We start from the raw sequence: 16,528 nt of genomic DNA on the forward strand, positions 1-16,528 counted from the left end.
ACCATTGCTCCTGCCTTCTCTGGAGTCTGTATTCTGAATTATTTCCTAAGGGGTGTGCAACCCAAATACAAGTAGTCCTTGACTTATGAGTACAATTGGAACGAGAATTTGTTGCTAAGCAAGATGGTTGTTGCTTTCTGTCTGTACTTTTTTGTCACAGTTGTTAAGTGAATCACGTTTTTAGGAGAATCTGGTTTCCCCCCATTGACTTTGCTTGTTGAAAGCCAGCTGTGAAGGTTGCCAATGGTGATTGAAGCGCTCCTGGACATTACAGCTACCCTAAATACATGCCTGTTGCCAAGCACCTGAATTTTGATCATGTGACTATGGGGATGCTGTGACAGTTTTAAGTACAAGTATGGCTGTGAAGGTTGGACCATAAGAAAGGGTGAGCACCAAAGAATTGAGGCCTTTGAAGTCTGGTGCTGGAGAAGACTCCTCTGAGTCCCTTGGACTGCAAGATGAACAAACAAGTCAGTCCTAGAGGAGATCAACCCTGACTGCTCTTTAGAAGGCCAGATCCTGAAGGTGAAACTGAAATACTTTGGCCACCTAATGAGAAGGAAGGACTCACTGGAGAAGAGCCTAATGCTGGGAAAGATTGAGGGCAAAAGAAGAACGGGACGACAGAGAACGAGGTGGCTGGATGGAGTCACTGAAGCAGTAGGCATGAGCTTAAATGGACTCCAGAGGATGGTAGAGGACAGGAAGGCCTGGAGGAACATTGTCCATGGGGCCGGACACGACTTCGCAACTAACAACAACAACTAATTATACGTTATTTTTTTCAGTGATGGAACTGAATGGTCACTAAACAAATGACTTAAGTTGAGGCTTACCTGTACATAGAGTAGTATCCTAATTTTATTTCCACAATGATTGAGGGGGTTTCTATTGAGAAAGTGTGAGTGGCCCAAAATTATTTGGTGAGCTTAGAGGGTCTTGAACCTTGGTCTCCCAATTCAACCTCTTAATATTATCTCATCTTCCAAATGTTCATGTATTTCTAACAAGTCCCTCTGCAGTATATCTGTGCATTTACCATACTCCAACATTTGTGCATAGTGACCGTGGTTATCATTACCTCCAAGATTGTTGGAAAGTAGGTTAGATCCCTCTAGCAGGCTGGGTAAGTGGACCAGTTATATAAACCAGGTTATGCTGTTGTCTTGAGAGCGGTATGAACAAAGCGGGAGCTAAGATGTGGGAAATAGTGAATTGCCTTGTCAAAAGTGGGTGGAGAAAACAAGCAATCCCCCTTCCCCCCACTCCTCACAGCCTTTTTTAAGGAGTTGGGGTTTTGCTAGATGCAGTCAGACCTCTTGTCCTGAGTGGCTGCCCCTCTCTCATAGCCTGTGGAAGTTTGGAAGGATTACAGTCGTACCTTATCTGAGGAGTTTGTGTGCATGAAAGTCACAGGAGGGAGATTTGGCTGGTAAATAAGTTGTGCAGTGGTTTATCTGAAGTTGATGGGGAAAAGTCTATTGCTTATGATCTTTAGCCCTCAATAATGATTTGCTGTCTTGCAATCTTCTTTAGATTGTGGGTTGCCCTAAATTTCAATTTTGTTTGGGATTGAGGCTGAACGGCTTGACATAGAACGTGTGTGTGTGTGTGTGTGTGTGTGTGTGTGTGTGTGTGTATAGAGTTATCCTATTGGTAATTTGTAATCAGTATAGAAAACTAGTTTGCTGATTTCTTTTTATTTTGCTCATTAAAGAATCTAAGAACAGAGAATCAAGGAGTCATGCCAGAGAATCAAGAAGCCAGAGTGCTGGGTTCACTGCCAGTGATGTCTGTTTTAGTATTTTTATTATTTGTGTGTTAGATTTATATCTTGTTTTTTCTCCAGGAGAAGGAGGCATTTCGTCCTCCAATTTTCCCCCCATGACAGCAGTTTTGAGAGAAAGGCTATATTGAAAGAATTATGGTCCTAAATGGCTGAGACTTTTATTTTAATTTGTAATTGCAATAATAAACACCCGAGGTTGAAAGTAGATATGAAACAGGATTTCCTTAGTCCTAGACGTGTTTTTACTACACTGATGGTGGTCTGAGCTGATAGTCCTCATGTTTTGTTGTGCTTGATAACAAATCTTTATCTTTGGAAAGTGGAGAGATTTTGCTTATTTGTTTCTTTATTAGGAGAACGTAAGTACTTTTCTGTCCACAGACTAGGAGGGAATATTTCTTTTGGGGAAAAAAGTAAATATATTGACTGGATTCTAAAGTCTTTCTTACCTATAGTTTTCTGTGTTCACATGATACACTGAATCATAGACCAACTATATGTGTTTATGTCCATGTAGGCAAATCTTTCATTTCTGGTTTGATGTGTTATATAAACCCAGTAGCTCCCTTCTGAGATTTGTCACTTGCAAGGGGGCTTAAAGAATTAGTATGTTGTATCAGGCACATAATTAATTTTTAGGGCAACAAGTGGACAGAAAGTATGAGCTACATGTATAGAGTGCAAAGAAAAAGTTTCATTGTGTTTATCAAATAGCCAGTTGCACATTTAATGAATTAGTAAATGTTTAAGTTTTTCTCTAATTTGCTCTGAATTAATATGACTGTAAAACTTCAGAGCTATGTAGTACTTTAGGGTTGGATTCCAAAATATAATTCTGAGCATTTAAGGACACAAAGACAATAACACTTTGCAGTTTTTTAAAGTAGATGCATTTGTTCCTAGGTCATCTTATAGTTCCAGGGGTAACATGGGGTGGCTGCTTTCAAAAATTGGAGAGAGGCATTACCTTCCTTTTTCTTACACACTTCAAAGGGCTTTATTGAAATCAAGCCCAAAGTGTTGAATAGCCCTACAAAACATTATGGACTTACTTTATCGCTTCATTGTATGTATTATGTCTTTTGAATGGGAAAGTTTGTTGTTAATAACATCCTTTGGGGGGGGGAAAAAACAAGTTGGATCAATCCAATGGGTCCTGATTTTCCCCTGTGTAGGCTCACTTGATTTAAGCTTTTCTAGGTCTTTGCCTTAAAACAGTATACTTATTTCCAAAAAATTCACACATGTTTTCAGCTGTATTGTACAATTCTACATGTACAGTAATTAGCATTTTTAAATGTTAATTTTAGTGGGACTTGATTTTGAAGTCAATTGCTAGAGTCAAAAATAAGCATACACATGTGCTTGGATAAATTCAGGTAAGAATGTCAGTGTAGACCTGTAGAATAATACGATACATCTCACATTGCTGTTTGCCTCTATAATAATTTGGAAACTGGATTATACATAGAGACATAAAAGAAGCTGGTTTATTTTATGATATTCTGGTTTAAGCTGTACTGTGTTTTAATTGCAAATTAGGACTTCTACCAGAAATGAATATTTGTTCCTTCAAGGTCTCGTATTTGTTTCAGATACCTCAAACGTCATTTATGAACTTGTTTTATTTGCACATATGTGTATGTGGAATAACTTTAATCATGTCTGCAGTCCATGAACGGGGGAACAGACTAGCTTACTGCAGCCCTATCCAAGACATTTTAAAGTATTCTTATTTTAATTTAAGAAATAAACAGTTAAAAGGTTAGATAGCTTGCTAGCTCTCCCTCATTTCTTTTAAAGCCAGATCTGGAGGGTAAAACACCAAGAATGGATAGATCCATGTAAAATCTAGAAAACCTTGACTTTAGTTAAAAACTCTAACATTATGACTGCTTTAGATTTTTGCAGGCTTCCGTGCTAGATATTAAGCAAGTACTCATTGTTTCATCAAGTTATTTCTTTGCTTTATGAATATTCAACTGCATAGCTAAACTCTCTCTGTTCTCTACAGGCTCCGTTCTTTTTCTTAGTCTGAGATTTATGGACTTGTACATGATGAATTGTGAACTCCTAGCAACTTGCAGTGCCCTTGGCTTCTTAGAAGGGGACACCTACCATAAAGAACCAGACTGTATAGGTAAGAGATCAAGACTGGGAGGTATATATTGGAGGATGTGTACGGGCTGTTTATGTCTCAATTAGTGATTGTTAGATGGAGTCAACTAAATCATGAAGTAGAAAACATTTAAGTTCTGTAAGGGGGCTTTCTAACTTTTTGTTTTGGTTTTGAAAAAATTAGGAGATATCTTCCCCTCATCCTTATTTGGAGCCTTCCAGGACACAACAAAATGGTTCAATTCCCTGGTCCTACAACTTTATCATTCAAACAATATGTTACCTTCTAGATATTGTAACAAACTCTCATCAGTCCTAGCCTGCTATGATGGGAGTTGTAGTTCAATAGCCTAGTCACTTGTCCATTCATTCTTTAATATATGGTATAATTAATATGTATCCTGGGATAGCAATTCTGTTGGGCTCTAGCTTTGCACCCATTTGAATTTTTGTCTCCTACTTGGCTTGAATTCCTCCAGAGAGTGTGAAAGATTTAATTCGCTATCTGCGCCATGAAGATGAGACCCGGGATATTCGGCAGCAGCTGGGAGCTGCTCAGATTCTGCAAAATGACCTGATCCCTATTATCATCCAATATCCCCAAGATAAACAGCTGTTTGATGCTATCATCAGGTAGGAATGGCAGGATGAGAGAAGATGGGAGGAAAGATTATTGGTTATAAATTTTAAGTATGAAGAATATCAGTAGCAGATAGCAATGAAGGAGTGTGCATTACAGAGATCAGGGAACCATCCATGCCCTGGTCTTGTCCTGTCCCATAAGACCTAACTCTCTGATCAGTGGCAAGAGATTATGATACTTTTAGTCTGAAACAATTGAGGGCTCAAGGTATAAATGAGATTGATTGTTGGTTATGCTCTGGCAGTTTAGTTTAATATCTAAACACAGTCAGTTTGTATAATGTTTGTATTTCTGAAATCTATCATATGACTGAGAATTTTAGCTAAATCTTAATATAGTCTCAGATAATCTGTTGTATCCCAAGCCCATTGCTGAAGATTCCGGGAATTGAAGTCTACACACCTGGAGGATAGGCAGTTTGGAAAAGATGTCCTGAATAAAACCAGTTCCTTCTTCTTATTTTAGCCCTCACAGAAACAAAAAAGATAAAAAGGTCCATTTTTCAGCAGAATATGGTGGCATCTCATCTCTTGTTTTTATTAAAATAGTTTTACAACAATTAAATTTTTTCCCCCTCCCCCCCTCCCTCCTAAACCCCCCTCCCCCCCCCCCGGACTTCCCGGAGCAAACACAAGGTATAGTTCCTTAAACAAAACAGTCATACATTAAATTTTTAAAATCTAACACAATTATAATCTTTCTCTCTCACATAACCTGACTTCTTCCATTAAAATCAAAAATAACATCCTTCATTCAAAAGCAATCCAAAATTTCTTAATCTGATATCTATTTTGAATATAATCAATCCAGTTCTTCCATTCATTTAAATATTTTTCTTGAGTACTTTCAAGAAGGCTGAGATTTTAGCCATCTCAGCCAAATTGGAAACTTTCAATATCCATTCTTCTATTGTGGGTAATTCTTTTTTCTTCCAATATTGTCCAATCAACAGTCGTGCTGCTGTTATTAAGTTCAAAATCAACTTAGTCTCAATCACTGTACAGTCCGTTGTTATTCCCAAAAGGAAAAATTGCGGTAGGAACTTTATCTTCTTCTTCAAAACATTCTGCATAATCCACCAGATTCTTATCCAGAAAGACTTAATTTTCTTACAAGTCCACCATACATGAAAATATGTAGCATCATCACAATTACATCTCCAACATTTCGCTTGCATATCTGGATACATACATGATAATTTCTTAGGATCTAAATGCCATCTATAAAACATCTTATAAAAATTTTTCCCTTAAATTCTGCGCTATGTAAATTTAACATTTCTAACCAAATTTTTTCCCATGTTTCCAACATTATTGGTTCTTGAATATTCTGTGCCCATTTTATCATACAATCCTTTATTAAATCTCTTTCAGAATCTATTTCTATCAACACAGTATACAATCTCTTTATATGCCCCTGAGTTTGATTTCTAATTTGTTTAACCAAATTTTCTTCATTTTGAATGATACCAATTTTCTGATCTTCTTTCCATCTAGCCTTTAACTGTCCATATTGAAACCAAGTATAATTCCTCCCTTCTTCTTTTAATGTATCCAAAGATTTTAGTTGTAAATTTCCACTCTCATTGTATAAAAGATCTTTATAAGTAATCATTTCTTGTTCCTGTTCTATATTTATATTCTCTACTGCGTGCCTAGGACATGCCCATATAGGAATTTTGTAATTTAACTTATAATAATATTTTTTCCAGACACGCAGAAGAGAAATTCTCAACACATGATTCTTAAAAGCTTTATCTACTTTCTTATCATACAATAAATATGCATGCCAACCATATAATAAATCATAACCTTCTATATTCAAAATCCTTTCCTCCGTCAAATTAAACCAATCACTTAATACCGAAAGAACAACTGCTTCATAATACAATTTTAAATTAGGCATTTTAATCCTCCTCTTTCCGTGTATCTTGCATTATTTTCATTTTGACTCTCGCTTTTTCCTTCCCATATAAATTTATTAATTCCAATCTGCCATTCATCCAAATTTTTATCTTTCTTAATTATTGGTATCATCTGAAACAAGAACAAGAATTTAGGCAAAACATTCATTTTATAGCTGCTATTCTCCTAACAAAGATAATTGTAATTTTTCCAAGTATTCATTTCCTTCTGAATTTTTTTCCATAACACATCATAATTATTCTTATACAATTTTCCATTTGATGAAGTAAGAAAGACTCCTAAATATTTAACCTTTTTTACAATTTCAAATCCTGTTATTTCCTCTAGTTTTTCTTTCTGGTTCTTAATCATATTTTTGGTTAACACTTTTGTTTTATTTTGATTCACTTTAAACCCTGAGACCCTTCCATATTGATTAATTACTTCCAACAAATATACACTCGAATTTATAGGCTGAGTCAACATAACAACCAAATCATCTGCAAATGCTCTGACTTTATATTCATATCTTCTAATTCTAATACCCTCTATCTCCCTTAACTCTCTTATCTTATCCAATAAAGGTTCCAAAGATAAAATAAACAATAAAGGTGATAAAGGACACCCCTGCCTTGTTCCTTTCGCAATTTTAAAACTATCTGTCAAACTACCATTAATTATTATCTGAGCTGTTTGCTCTCCATAAATTGCCCTAAGTATTCGTATAAAACCATTTCCAAATTGCATTTTGTCTGTTAATTTAAATAAAAATTCCCAATGCAAACGATCAAAAGCTTTCTCTGCATCCAAGAATATAAACGCTGCCGGAATCTGATTTTTCTTTTCCAAGTATTCCAATATATTCACTATCTGCCTAACGTTATTCCTCATTTGTCTCCCTTTTATAAAACCAGACTGGTCAGTGTGGATCCTTTGTTGTACAATTTCCATTAACCTATTTGCCATTATTTTTGCAAAAATCTTATAATCATTATTCAAGAGTGAAATTGGTCTATAATTCCCAGGCTTAGTACAATCCTGATCCTCTTTTGGTATCAATGAAATAAAAGTAGTCCTCCATGATGGTGGTACTCCTCCTCCCCTCAATATCTGATTGAATAACTCCATAAGTGGACCAACTATCTCATCCTGTAACTTTTTATAATATATTGCTGTAAGTCCATCTGTGCCCGGGGATTTCCCTATTTTTAATTGCTTTATTACCCAAATAATTTCCTCAGAAGTTATAGGCCGATTCAACTCTTCCCTTTGTTCATTAGTTAAACCTTTAACCTTATATTCTTTCAAATATTTATCAATATCCATATTCAATATTGTATCTCTGGCATATAAATTTGTATAATATTCCAAGAAAGCTTTTTTAATTTTATCCTGTTGAAATCGCACTTTACCCTTGTATTCAATTCCTTCAATAGTACGTGCTTTCTGTCTTTTCCTTAACATATAAGCCAACCACCTCCTGATTTATTGGCATTACAAAAGTATTATGTTTAGCATATTGTATATTGGTTGCCACCTGATCTGCCATTAACATATTAAATTGACTCTGTAATATCTTTATCGCCTCAGTAGTTTTTAAATCATGTGGATTATATACCAATAATTGTTGTTTCCTCTGAATTTCCTCTTCTAAATCCCTCGCTGTTTTTGTAGTTTTCTCCTCTGTCTACTATTAATATATATCAAGTTTCCTCTCATAAAGGCCTTGCTCGCGTCCCACACCATTTCTATCAAGTTCCTTTCCCAAATTATAATCAAAAATTCTTTCATTTGTTTTTACATTGATTTACATTATCCTCATATCTAAACAAATTTTCATTTATTCTCCATGATCTTCTTCCACCTTCATATTGCAACTCCATCCATACCGGACTATGATCAGTTAAACACCTTGGAAATATCTTTGTTTTCCTAACCCTAGAAAGCAAGTCATTGGTAATTAATATAAAATCAATACGTGAAAAGATTGATGCCTATCCGAAAAATAAGTATAATCTCTATCATCAAAATTCTGCCTTCTCCATATATCTTTCAACTCAAAATCTTCCATCAAATCAAAAAGATTTAGGCAATTTTGCATGCATAGGAATTTTCTTAGAAAGAGTTCTTTTATCTTTTCTAATGTCCATTACACCATTCCAATCCCTAATATAATAAATGTTTTATAGTCCCAAAAGTCAATTTTTCATGTAACAATTTATAAAATTTTTCTTGTTGTTGATTAGGTGCATATATGCCAATCACAAGTGTCTTTTCCTTCTAAAATCAATTCAATAGCAATATATCTTCCTTGAATGTCCGTTTCAATTAATTTACTTGATATATTTTTCTTCAAATATATAACTATACCATTTTTCTTATTCGAGCAGAAGAAACAAAATGTTTACCTAATTTGAATTAATCAAATATTTCTGATCTGATAATTTTATATGTGTCTCTTGCAAACATATCACATCATTTTTAAATTGTTTCAAATAATGGAATATTTTTCTTCTTTTCTGTGCTGAATTTAAACCATTAACATTCCATGTCAAAAATTTATTTGCCATCTCTGGCCTCTTGAAGCTTCTGAGCAATTAGCTGAAGACCCTCACTCTTCGGCTTGGCTCCTCCCACAGCTTCAGTAGTAGAATCCCGTTCTTGTCTTTGAAGTCGTTCCTCCATCTCCTTACGCCTAATAGCTCCCCTTGTCACTCTTTGTTCCTGAGATTGTTCTTGAGGGACTGATATCACAGGTGCAGTTTCAGCTTCCCCACTCTGTTTCTCTTGAAGACTTTTATCCACTGTTTCTACATCCACTTTCAATACATTAAAAAGAAAATCTTTTGCTTTCAATTCAGTATCAATTCGATATCTCCTGCCTTGAAAAAATACTCTTGTTTTTGATTAAAACTAATTATACATTAATTTAATCTAAATCTAGGCCAGGATATGGTATAGCTATAGAGGGAGACTACTTTAGTTGTCCTGGGGGGAGGAACTAATATCCTTTAAAGAACCAAATTTTAAAATGTGTACAATGCAGCTGCCATGCTCATTTTTATTATCTCTGGAGGGGAAGGCAATCTAGATTGGATGTTAAAATGAAAAATAAGAAGTCTAGCCTATTTAGAAAATTAAACCCTTTACCATGCCAATATAGTATGGGTTTAAAGAAAGAATCTCCAGATTATTTTTAAATCCCATTCTTGTCACACATGATGATCCCAGTCTGGATTAAGCCATTATCCACTTAAATTTAAAACTGAACCAAATCCTGAACTGGAACCGTGTATAACATGGGTGGCAATTAGCAACTCACTACTGAAAAATACTGACAAAAAACAAAATACTGAGGAAGCCATCCCAATGAATTAGCTAAGGACTAATATACCGTTGTAGAAATGTATTCATTGCTTAAATTTATCAGTGGGAAATTAGCATAGCTTTAAGATATTTGTGAAGTGTTTTAATAATGAAGCAATTTAATGACAACACAGTTAAATTGGCTTTGTATTACAATCATTTACAAAGTTTCTGTATCTTATTTTCCTAGGTTAATGGTGAATTTAACTCAACCAGCTATCCTCTGCTTTGGAAAAATTCCTCAGGACATTAACCTCCGCCATCACTTCCTACAGATTGTCTCTTACCTGCAGGGTTATAAAGAAGTGAGTGGGAGGTCTTCTCTAGTCCCTGTTCCATTGTTTTCGGGATTACAGGAGTGTGAGGAAATAAGACCCTGCTTTTCTGAGCCGCAGTGCTCTTTGTAATTACACTTGAAGCTTTTTACAATAAGTTTTGCTGTGTTTAAATTGAAGATCTTTGAAGGAAAGAAGAATTGTAGCTTCTGAGATTGCAGCTAATTTGAAGAACAGCAAAGGGTTGAAGTTTTTAAAAAAAATAAACTTAAAGTCAAATAAAGGGAAGAAGCAGATTGTAGTTTCCATACTAAGTTTTTGTAGCTTGCTTTGAGGGTGGGGATGTTGCTCTGTCTTCACGGGAACCTAATGCAGTACATTCTTTTTCTTTCTCCATTCTTTTTAGGCATTTGCCAATGATAAGGTCTTTGGACTGTTAAGTGAGAAGTTGTATGAACTGTTGCAGCTGGTGAGTTTCATTTGGACACATTTCCCAGGTCAAAAGGGAGGTGGCTTGAGGTCAAGAAAGGATTGTGAAAGAAGATTTTGTCGATCAAGACTGGGGTGGGAGCAGTGAAGACAACAGTCTCCTCCCTGAGTTTATCTCTTTCATGTGCTCCCAATACGTGTGTTTCCTATGATCTCTTCTTTCTCATTTTAGGACTGGGAGCAGCGCCAGGAAGAAGATAACCTATTAATTGAGCGCATCTTGCTTCTGGTGCGCAATGTGTTGCATGTGCCAGCTGATCCTGATGAAGAGAAGGTATTGGAGTGAAAGGCTGGCATTGTGTTGGCAAATGCCAGCCTTCATTGATGACTGGAGTGAAAATACAAGTATATATCTGCAGATAAGAGGAACCTGGGAACCCCAAATCCCTCACTCATTGAGTTATACTAGCTGGTGCTGTTGTAGGTGATAGTCAGGACTTCCATCATTCTCTTGAGCTTCACATTTGCTAGCTTCCAGTCTGCCATGAAGTAGAGGGGGAAGGAGCCGGTCGGGAGGGGGGAAGGCTAAGTACTCATCGTACCTTCCAGAAACACCATCTCAAGATCAAAAACCTGGGAATGGAAGGGAATGGCTCACCAACCAGCCCACCATTGAAGGGACAGTTCCCAAAACAATGTATTCAAATGTAATTGGACAATATGAACTAGCAAGGGCAGAAGTCAGGGCAGGACTGACAGTGATGTTGACGACATTCAGATAATTGGGAGTTTCTTATTCAGTGTTTCATCTGCATTATCTCAACAACTCCCTGCAGTATTGCTGAATAACTCTTGTGTTTCTTCTAGGGGTTGGGAATGCCATAAGCTTAATGAATTGCAGTGTCCTGGGGTCATATGTTCACCTTTTGCAACCTCCTGACAAGCAAGGTCAATGGGGAAGCCAGATTTACTTAACAACCATGTCATACTAAATGTGTGCGATGATTCACTTAGCAACTGTGGCAAGGAAAGTCGTAAAATGGGGCAAAACTCACTTAACAAGTGTTTCACGTAGCAACATAAATTTAGGGCTCAGTTGTGGTCATAACCTGAGGACTACCTGTATTCTAATGGTTAATCCCATCTGATCACTCCCATAGAACATTGACGATGATGCCAACATCCATGACCGGGTGCTCTGGGCTATGCATATCAGCGGGATGGATGATTTGCTCAAATTCTTGGCTAGCTCCCCGAGTGAACAGCAGTGGAGTCTGCACGTGCTGGAGATAATCTCTCTTATGTTCCGTGACCAGGTAAGCAAGCAAGTCTGTTCGGACCAGAAATGAAGGCTGGGATAGGATGGGAAATATCTGCAGGTAGCAGGAAAAAAGCAAAGGATACAGTGTTTCTAGGTTGGAACTTCAAAGAGATTTCCAGGAATTTTGAATTTTTTTTATAGCTTCAGAAGGGGATATGTTGGCTCAGTGGCTTAGACATTGAATCTTAGACTAGCAGTTTCCAACCATTGTGGCTTGGCGGCCTGGCTGGCAGGGGGGAGGACCAGGCTGCGTGACCAACAGGCTGGAATGTACATGCGTGTGCAGCTCAACTTATGCGAGTGGTGGGCTGGTGCGCAGGCGTATGCAGCTCAACTTCTGCAAGCTGAGCTCCGCAGGCTTTTGCACACATGCCAGCCCGCCACTTGCACAAGTTGAGTTGCGTGTGTACATATGCATGCTTGCCCACTGTTTGTGCATGTTGAGCTGTGCCGCATGTGCGCGCGCTGGCCTGCCACTTGTGCAGCCCGGTTCCAAATAGACCATGGCCCAATAGTGGGCCGTGGCCCAGGGGTTAGGGACCCTTGCCGTTAAAGATCTATGGCTCTGCAATTTGAATGTTGCAAAATGGAGTGAGCCACCGTCATTTGTCCCAGCTCTTGCCAACCAATTTCAAAGCATGCAAATGCAAATAGATGAGTAGGTTCCACATATAAGCACCCAGGAAGGTAACAGCGTTCCATGTTTCACCACATGCTCTGTGCTGTGGTGATGTCATTCCAGCCACATGACCACAGAAATGTTTTCGGACAACACTGGCTTTAAGAAATGGAGGTGAATATTACCCCTGAAGGTCAGTCATGACTAGCAGGGTAAAACCCACAGAGACATCTTTATTTTTTTACCTTTATAGCTTCAGAAAGTGGAAGAGGGCAAAGGCGGTTGAGAGATGGTTGGACTGTCAACAAGATCAATAGTTCTACTTTTTATTAGAAAAAATGATTCTTTAGCCCATGTTATTGGTTCTGGCTGGCCTCTGTCAGAGTCAGAATATTGTGGCTCGTTAGAACAGCTATTGTCATTAACATTTTTAAATTAACATTTAATCTAATTTAATTTAATGTTAACTAAACATTTAATTAACATTTAAAGTTTCACTGTTGTGGGGAGACAAAGCTTCCTTATCTAGTGCAACCACTGTTGTCTTGCTTTCTGCTGGGGTACATGCATTTAAGGCAGCGGTTCTCAACCTGTGGGTCGGGACCCCATTGGGGGTCGAATGACGATTTGCCAGGGGTCACCTAAGACCATCGGAAATGGGAAGTATACTTGCGAGTCGAAGGATTGTGCTCCAATGGTTGACTCCACAAGCCAGCTGCAGGCTCTTCAGATCACTAGCCGAATTCGGTTTCAGGCGTGATGAATTAAAAAAGAGAAAAATCTTTGCTCTGATGTCTCCCTCTCAAGCCAGCTGCAATCACTCCCAATCGCTAGCCTAATCTGGCTTCAGGCGTGATAAAACTTAATAGGGGAGGAGTCTCCGCTTTAATGCCTCCGTCCTCAAGGCAATTGCAAGCAGTTCAGATCGCTAGCCAATATGGCTTCAGGCACAATAAATTCAAAACGAAAATAATGTTATGGTTGGAGTCACCACATCGTGGGGAATTGTATTAAAGGGGTCGCCACATCGTGGGGAATTGTATTAAAGGGTCCAGCACTATAAAGGTTGAGAACCACTGATTTAAGGGAAGGGAGGGAACAAACACTGCTTGCTTTGCTGGAAGAAAATTGTTCCCAATAGAATCCAGAGCTGCTGGCAGCCACAGGGCAGACTCGTTCAGCCAAGGAACAGAGCATAGATGTGGCAGAACTGGAAGTCTTGAGGCAGAAGGAACAGGCTGAGAAGAAGACTCGCGTATTCCAGCGAAGTAGCAGGTGAGCTTGGAGGTTTCCCACTGGGCTTTCTCAGCCAAAGTCACTGAGGATGATTTTGAGAAAAAAAAAGGATCCTCTCTGTTCCTTATTGTGCCATTGTTTAAAAGTCAAGAACTGAGCCTGTAACCTTTAACAAAGGAAGCCCATTCCCTTTCCTTGTAAATGCTATCTCTAGGCTGGGCAACCTTCCAAAAAACACTTCTTTCCTGCAAAGATAATTTTACTACAATCCCAGCCATGGTTTCTCATACAATATTCAGATCCTAAACAGGCAGGGATGCTTCAAATCTATTTGGGGCACCCTCCTTATACCTGTTTGGTTTTGGGTTTTTTTTCAAATTTATTTGCCACCTATCTCACCATGGGGCTACTCTAGGCAGCTTACAATAATAAAAAGGAAGAAAAATGAAAGGAGTGTAAACAGAAGTATAATAATAGGTTTGTCATTGTGTATTTTATTGTTCTATCCGTCGGTCCTTGAATGAACAGGCTCACAAAAATATGTATTGCTAAGGAGGCAACAAGTGTGTTACAAACGTTGTAAAGTTGTAACATTTGTTACTATAACCCACTCCCCACTCCAAAAGGAGCAGCCCTTAAAGAGGGAAAAGAGCCCTTACTTAATTCAGATTCTGAGGCCCTTTGTTTTATGGTGTATAAACCTCCTGCTCAAGCTCTGCAAACAACAACACATCTTTTTAAACATAGCAGTGACCACTGAAAATCAAACAACATCAAAGAAAATATTGCAAGCTTTGAGAAAACTGGGAAAATTGCATAGAAAGCAGCACTAGTATTAGTTATTGAAATTGTGCAATTTTTCCACTTTCTAATAAGTCCTTAAATCAAAATAAGTGGCCATTATCATTAAAGATGAAAATATGTGTTGATTTGATTAAAATCCCCTTGCACAATTTAGAAAGTCTTTAATTGTTTCAGTGCAGTTTAAAGGAGTGTGAATTATACCTTCCATTACAAAAGATGGCTCTTTAGCCTGTGTAACTTTTTAGTCCTCTGGCTTCGGCCAGAGTCAGAATGTCATGGTTCATAAATTTAATCTAGAACAGCTGCTGTCACTAATTATTTTTTTACATTAATTTTTTTGTAATTTATTTTTACAGTCTATTTTTGATGACTTTCCCAAATAATATTCAAAATTATTTTTTATTCAACAAGGAAGTTCTAAACTGATTCATTCAGTTAGATCCAAAGTCCTATTTTTGTATGCATTAAGATTTCAGGAGAATCAATTATATTTGAAAAAAAGTTGTATTTATTATTGAGATCTTTGATTTGAAATAAATAGATAAGTATCAGTCTTCATAAATGGTTGATGTCATGATTCATAAATTAGCACACTAATGTGAAATCGAGTTAGCACTTGGGACTGCTTCTTCTGAAGAATATATTCAGTAGAATAGATGTCCCACAGGAGCTAAGTTTCTAATCTTGTACAATATTCCATCTTCCCATTTGCTGAAGAGAGATTGTTTATCACAATAGTTCTCAACCTTTTCTTCACCAGGGACCCATTTTAAATAGCTTTTGTGACCACAGAGCATGGCCATAGCTCACCAAGACTTAACTCAATATTTAAATCATAAAATTTCTTCACGTCTTCAGGGACTCTCTGTAATGGCCCCCAATGAATCCATGGACCACAGACTAAGAACCACTGGTTTATCAAGAAGTTTAAAATTTGGGTGATAGAGAAATGGAAGAAGAGGGAAAGAAAGAAAGAGTCTGAACCATAAAGAGTCTGAACCATTTTGAGCTTTCCGTACTATTCAAGGAAGTTTTAGATAGACATTTGTAAATTCCACAGGTTTATGTTGAGAGCAGTAGCCCACAGACCAGAAATTACTAGCTGATTAAGTATATCGTTATCACCTCATTAATTCCGCCAGAACACATGAATGACTCTTTCAATACCGGTGATAGAATGAGAAGGAGAAAAGGAATCTTGCAAGAATGAAGTCCAGCACTTTTTCAGTTGGTTTGCATGCATGCTCCACTGGACAATGTTTAAGAGACAGAAATGGACAGAGGGAATTGAATATAGTTATTGCCTGGATAAGAGCAAAACAGCTGCTATCAAAATAGACAACTCTAGGTAGGTTAGCCAGAAGTAGTCTGGCCTTCTCTAAAGTCAGTTTCTGCCTCCTCTTGTTGAAAAGGTGGTATTTTGGTAAAAGAGTCTGTTCTAATTGATTCTCTGAAATCTTAAAAAATACAAAACTATTGTATTGGATTTGAACTGAATGAATCAGCTTAGAACTCCTTGTTGAATGATTTTGGATCTTATTTACGTATGAAAGTCACACTTTTACCTATTTTGTTTTCCCTTAGACACTCTCGCTTTGGTGGCTGTTATGTTATTCAGGGCTTGAAAGCTATTGGGGACAGAGATGTGGTGATGCACAAGGGGCTACACAACGTAAGTCACTTCAAGCTACTATGTGCAAATCTGGAGAGGGTGACTTTTTTTTCAGGGTGCAGCGTCTGCAAATCTGTGTGATGTTGAGGGTGTTTCTTCAAAGCATGACGCTACTTTCTGCACTTACAGGACTGGTTCTTTAATTTTAATTTTTTATTTTATTTGAATTTATATCCCGCCCTTCTCCGAAGACTCAGGGTGGCTTACAATGTTTTAAGCAATAGTCTTCATCCATTTGTATATTATATACAAAGTCAACTTAATTGCCCCCAACAATCTGGGTCCTCATTTTACCTACCTTATAAAGGATGGAAGGCTGAGTCAACCTTGGGCCTGGTGGGACTTGAAC

General features: G+C 37.5%; 1 protein-coding gene across 4 annotated transcripts in view; it reads left to right on the forward strand.

Annotated features, from left to right (window-relative positions):
• Positions 1–16,528, forward strand: part of TIMELESS (timeless circadian regulator) — a 71,897-nt gene that overhangs the window by 13,445 nt on the left and 41,924 nt on the right. For all 4 annotated transcript variants that reach the window (XM_058171103.1, XM_058171101.1, XM_058171104.1 and 1 more), the window contains exons 2-9: positions 3,807–3,932; positions 4,390–4,543; positions 10,014–10,128; positions 10,505–10,567; positions 10,760–10,861; positions 11,688–11,843; positions 13,609–13,742; positions 16,092–16,179. In XM_058171103.1, coding sequence (XP_058027086.1) covers positions 3,836–3,932; positions 4,390–4,543; positions 10,014–10,128; positions 10,505–10,567; positions 10,760–10,861; positions 11,688–11,843; positions 13,609–13,742; positions 16,092–16,179 — 909 coding nt within the window. In that variant the 5' untranslated portion in view covers positions 3,807–3,835. The remainder of the gene's footprint in view (positions 1–3,806; positions 3,933–4,389; positions 4,544–10,013; positions 10,129–10,504; positions 10,568–10,759; positions 10,862–11,687; positions 11,844–13,608; positions 13,743–16,091; positions 16,180–16,528) is intronic.

The sequence above is a fragment of the Ahaetulla prasina genome, chromosome 2 (assembly GCF_028640845.1).
Source record: "Ahaetulla prasina isolate Xishuangbanna chromosome 2, ASM2864084v1, whole genome shotgun sequence".
Classification (NCBI taxonomy): Eukaryota; Metazoa; Chordata; class Lepidosauria; order Squamata; family Colubridae; genus Ahaetulla; species Ahaetulla prasina.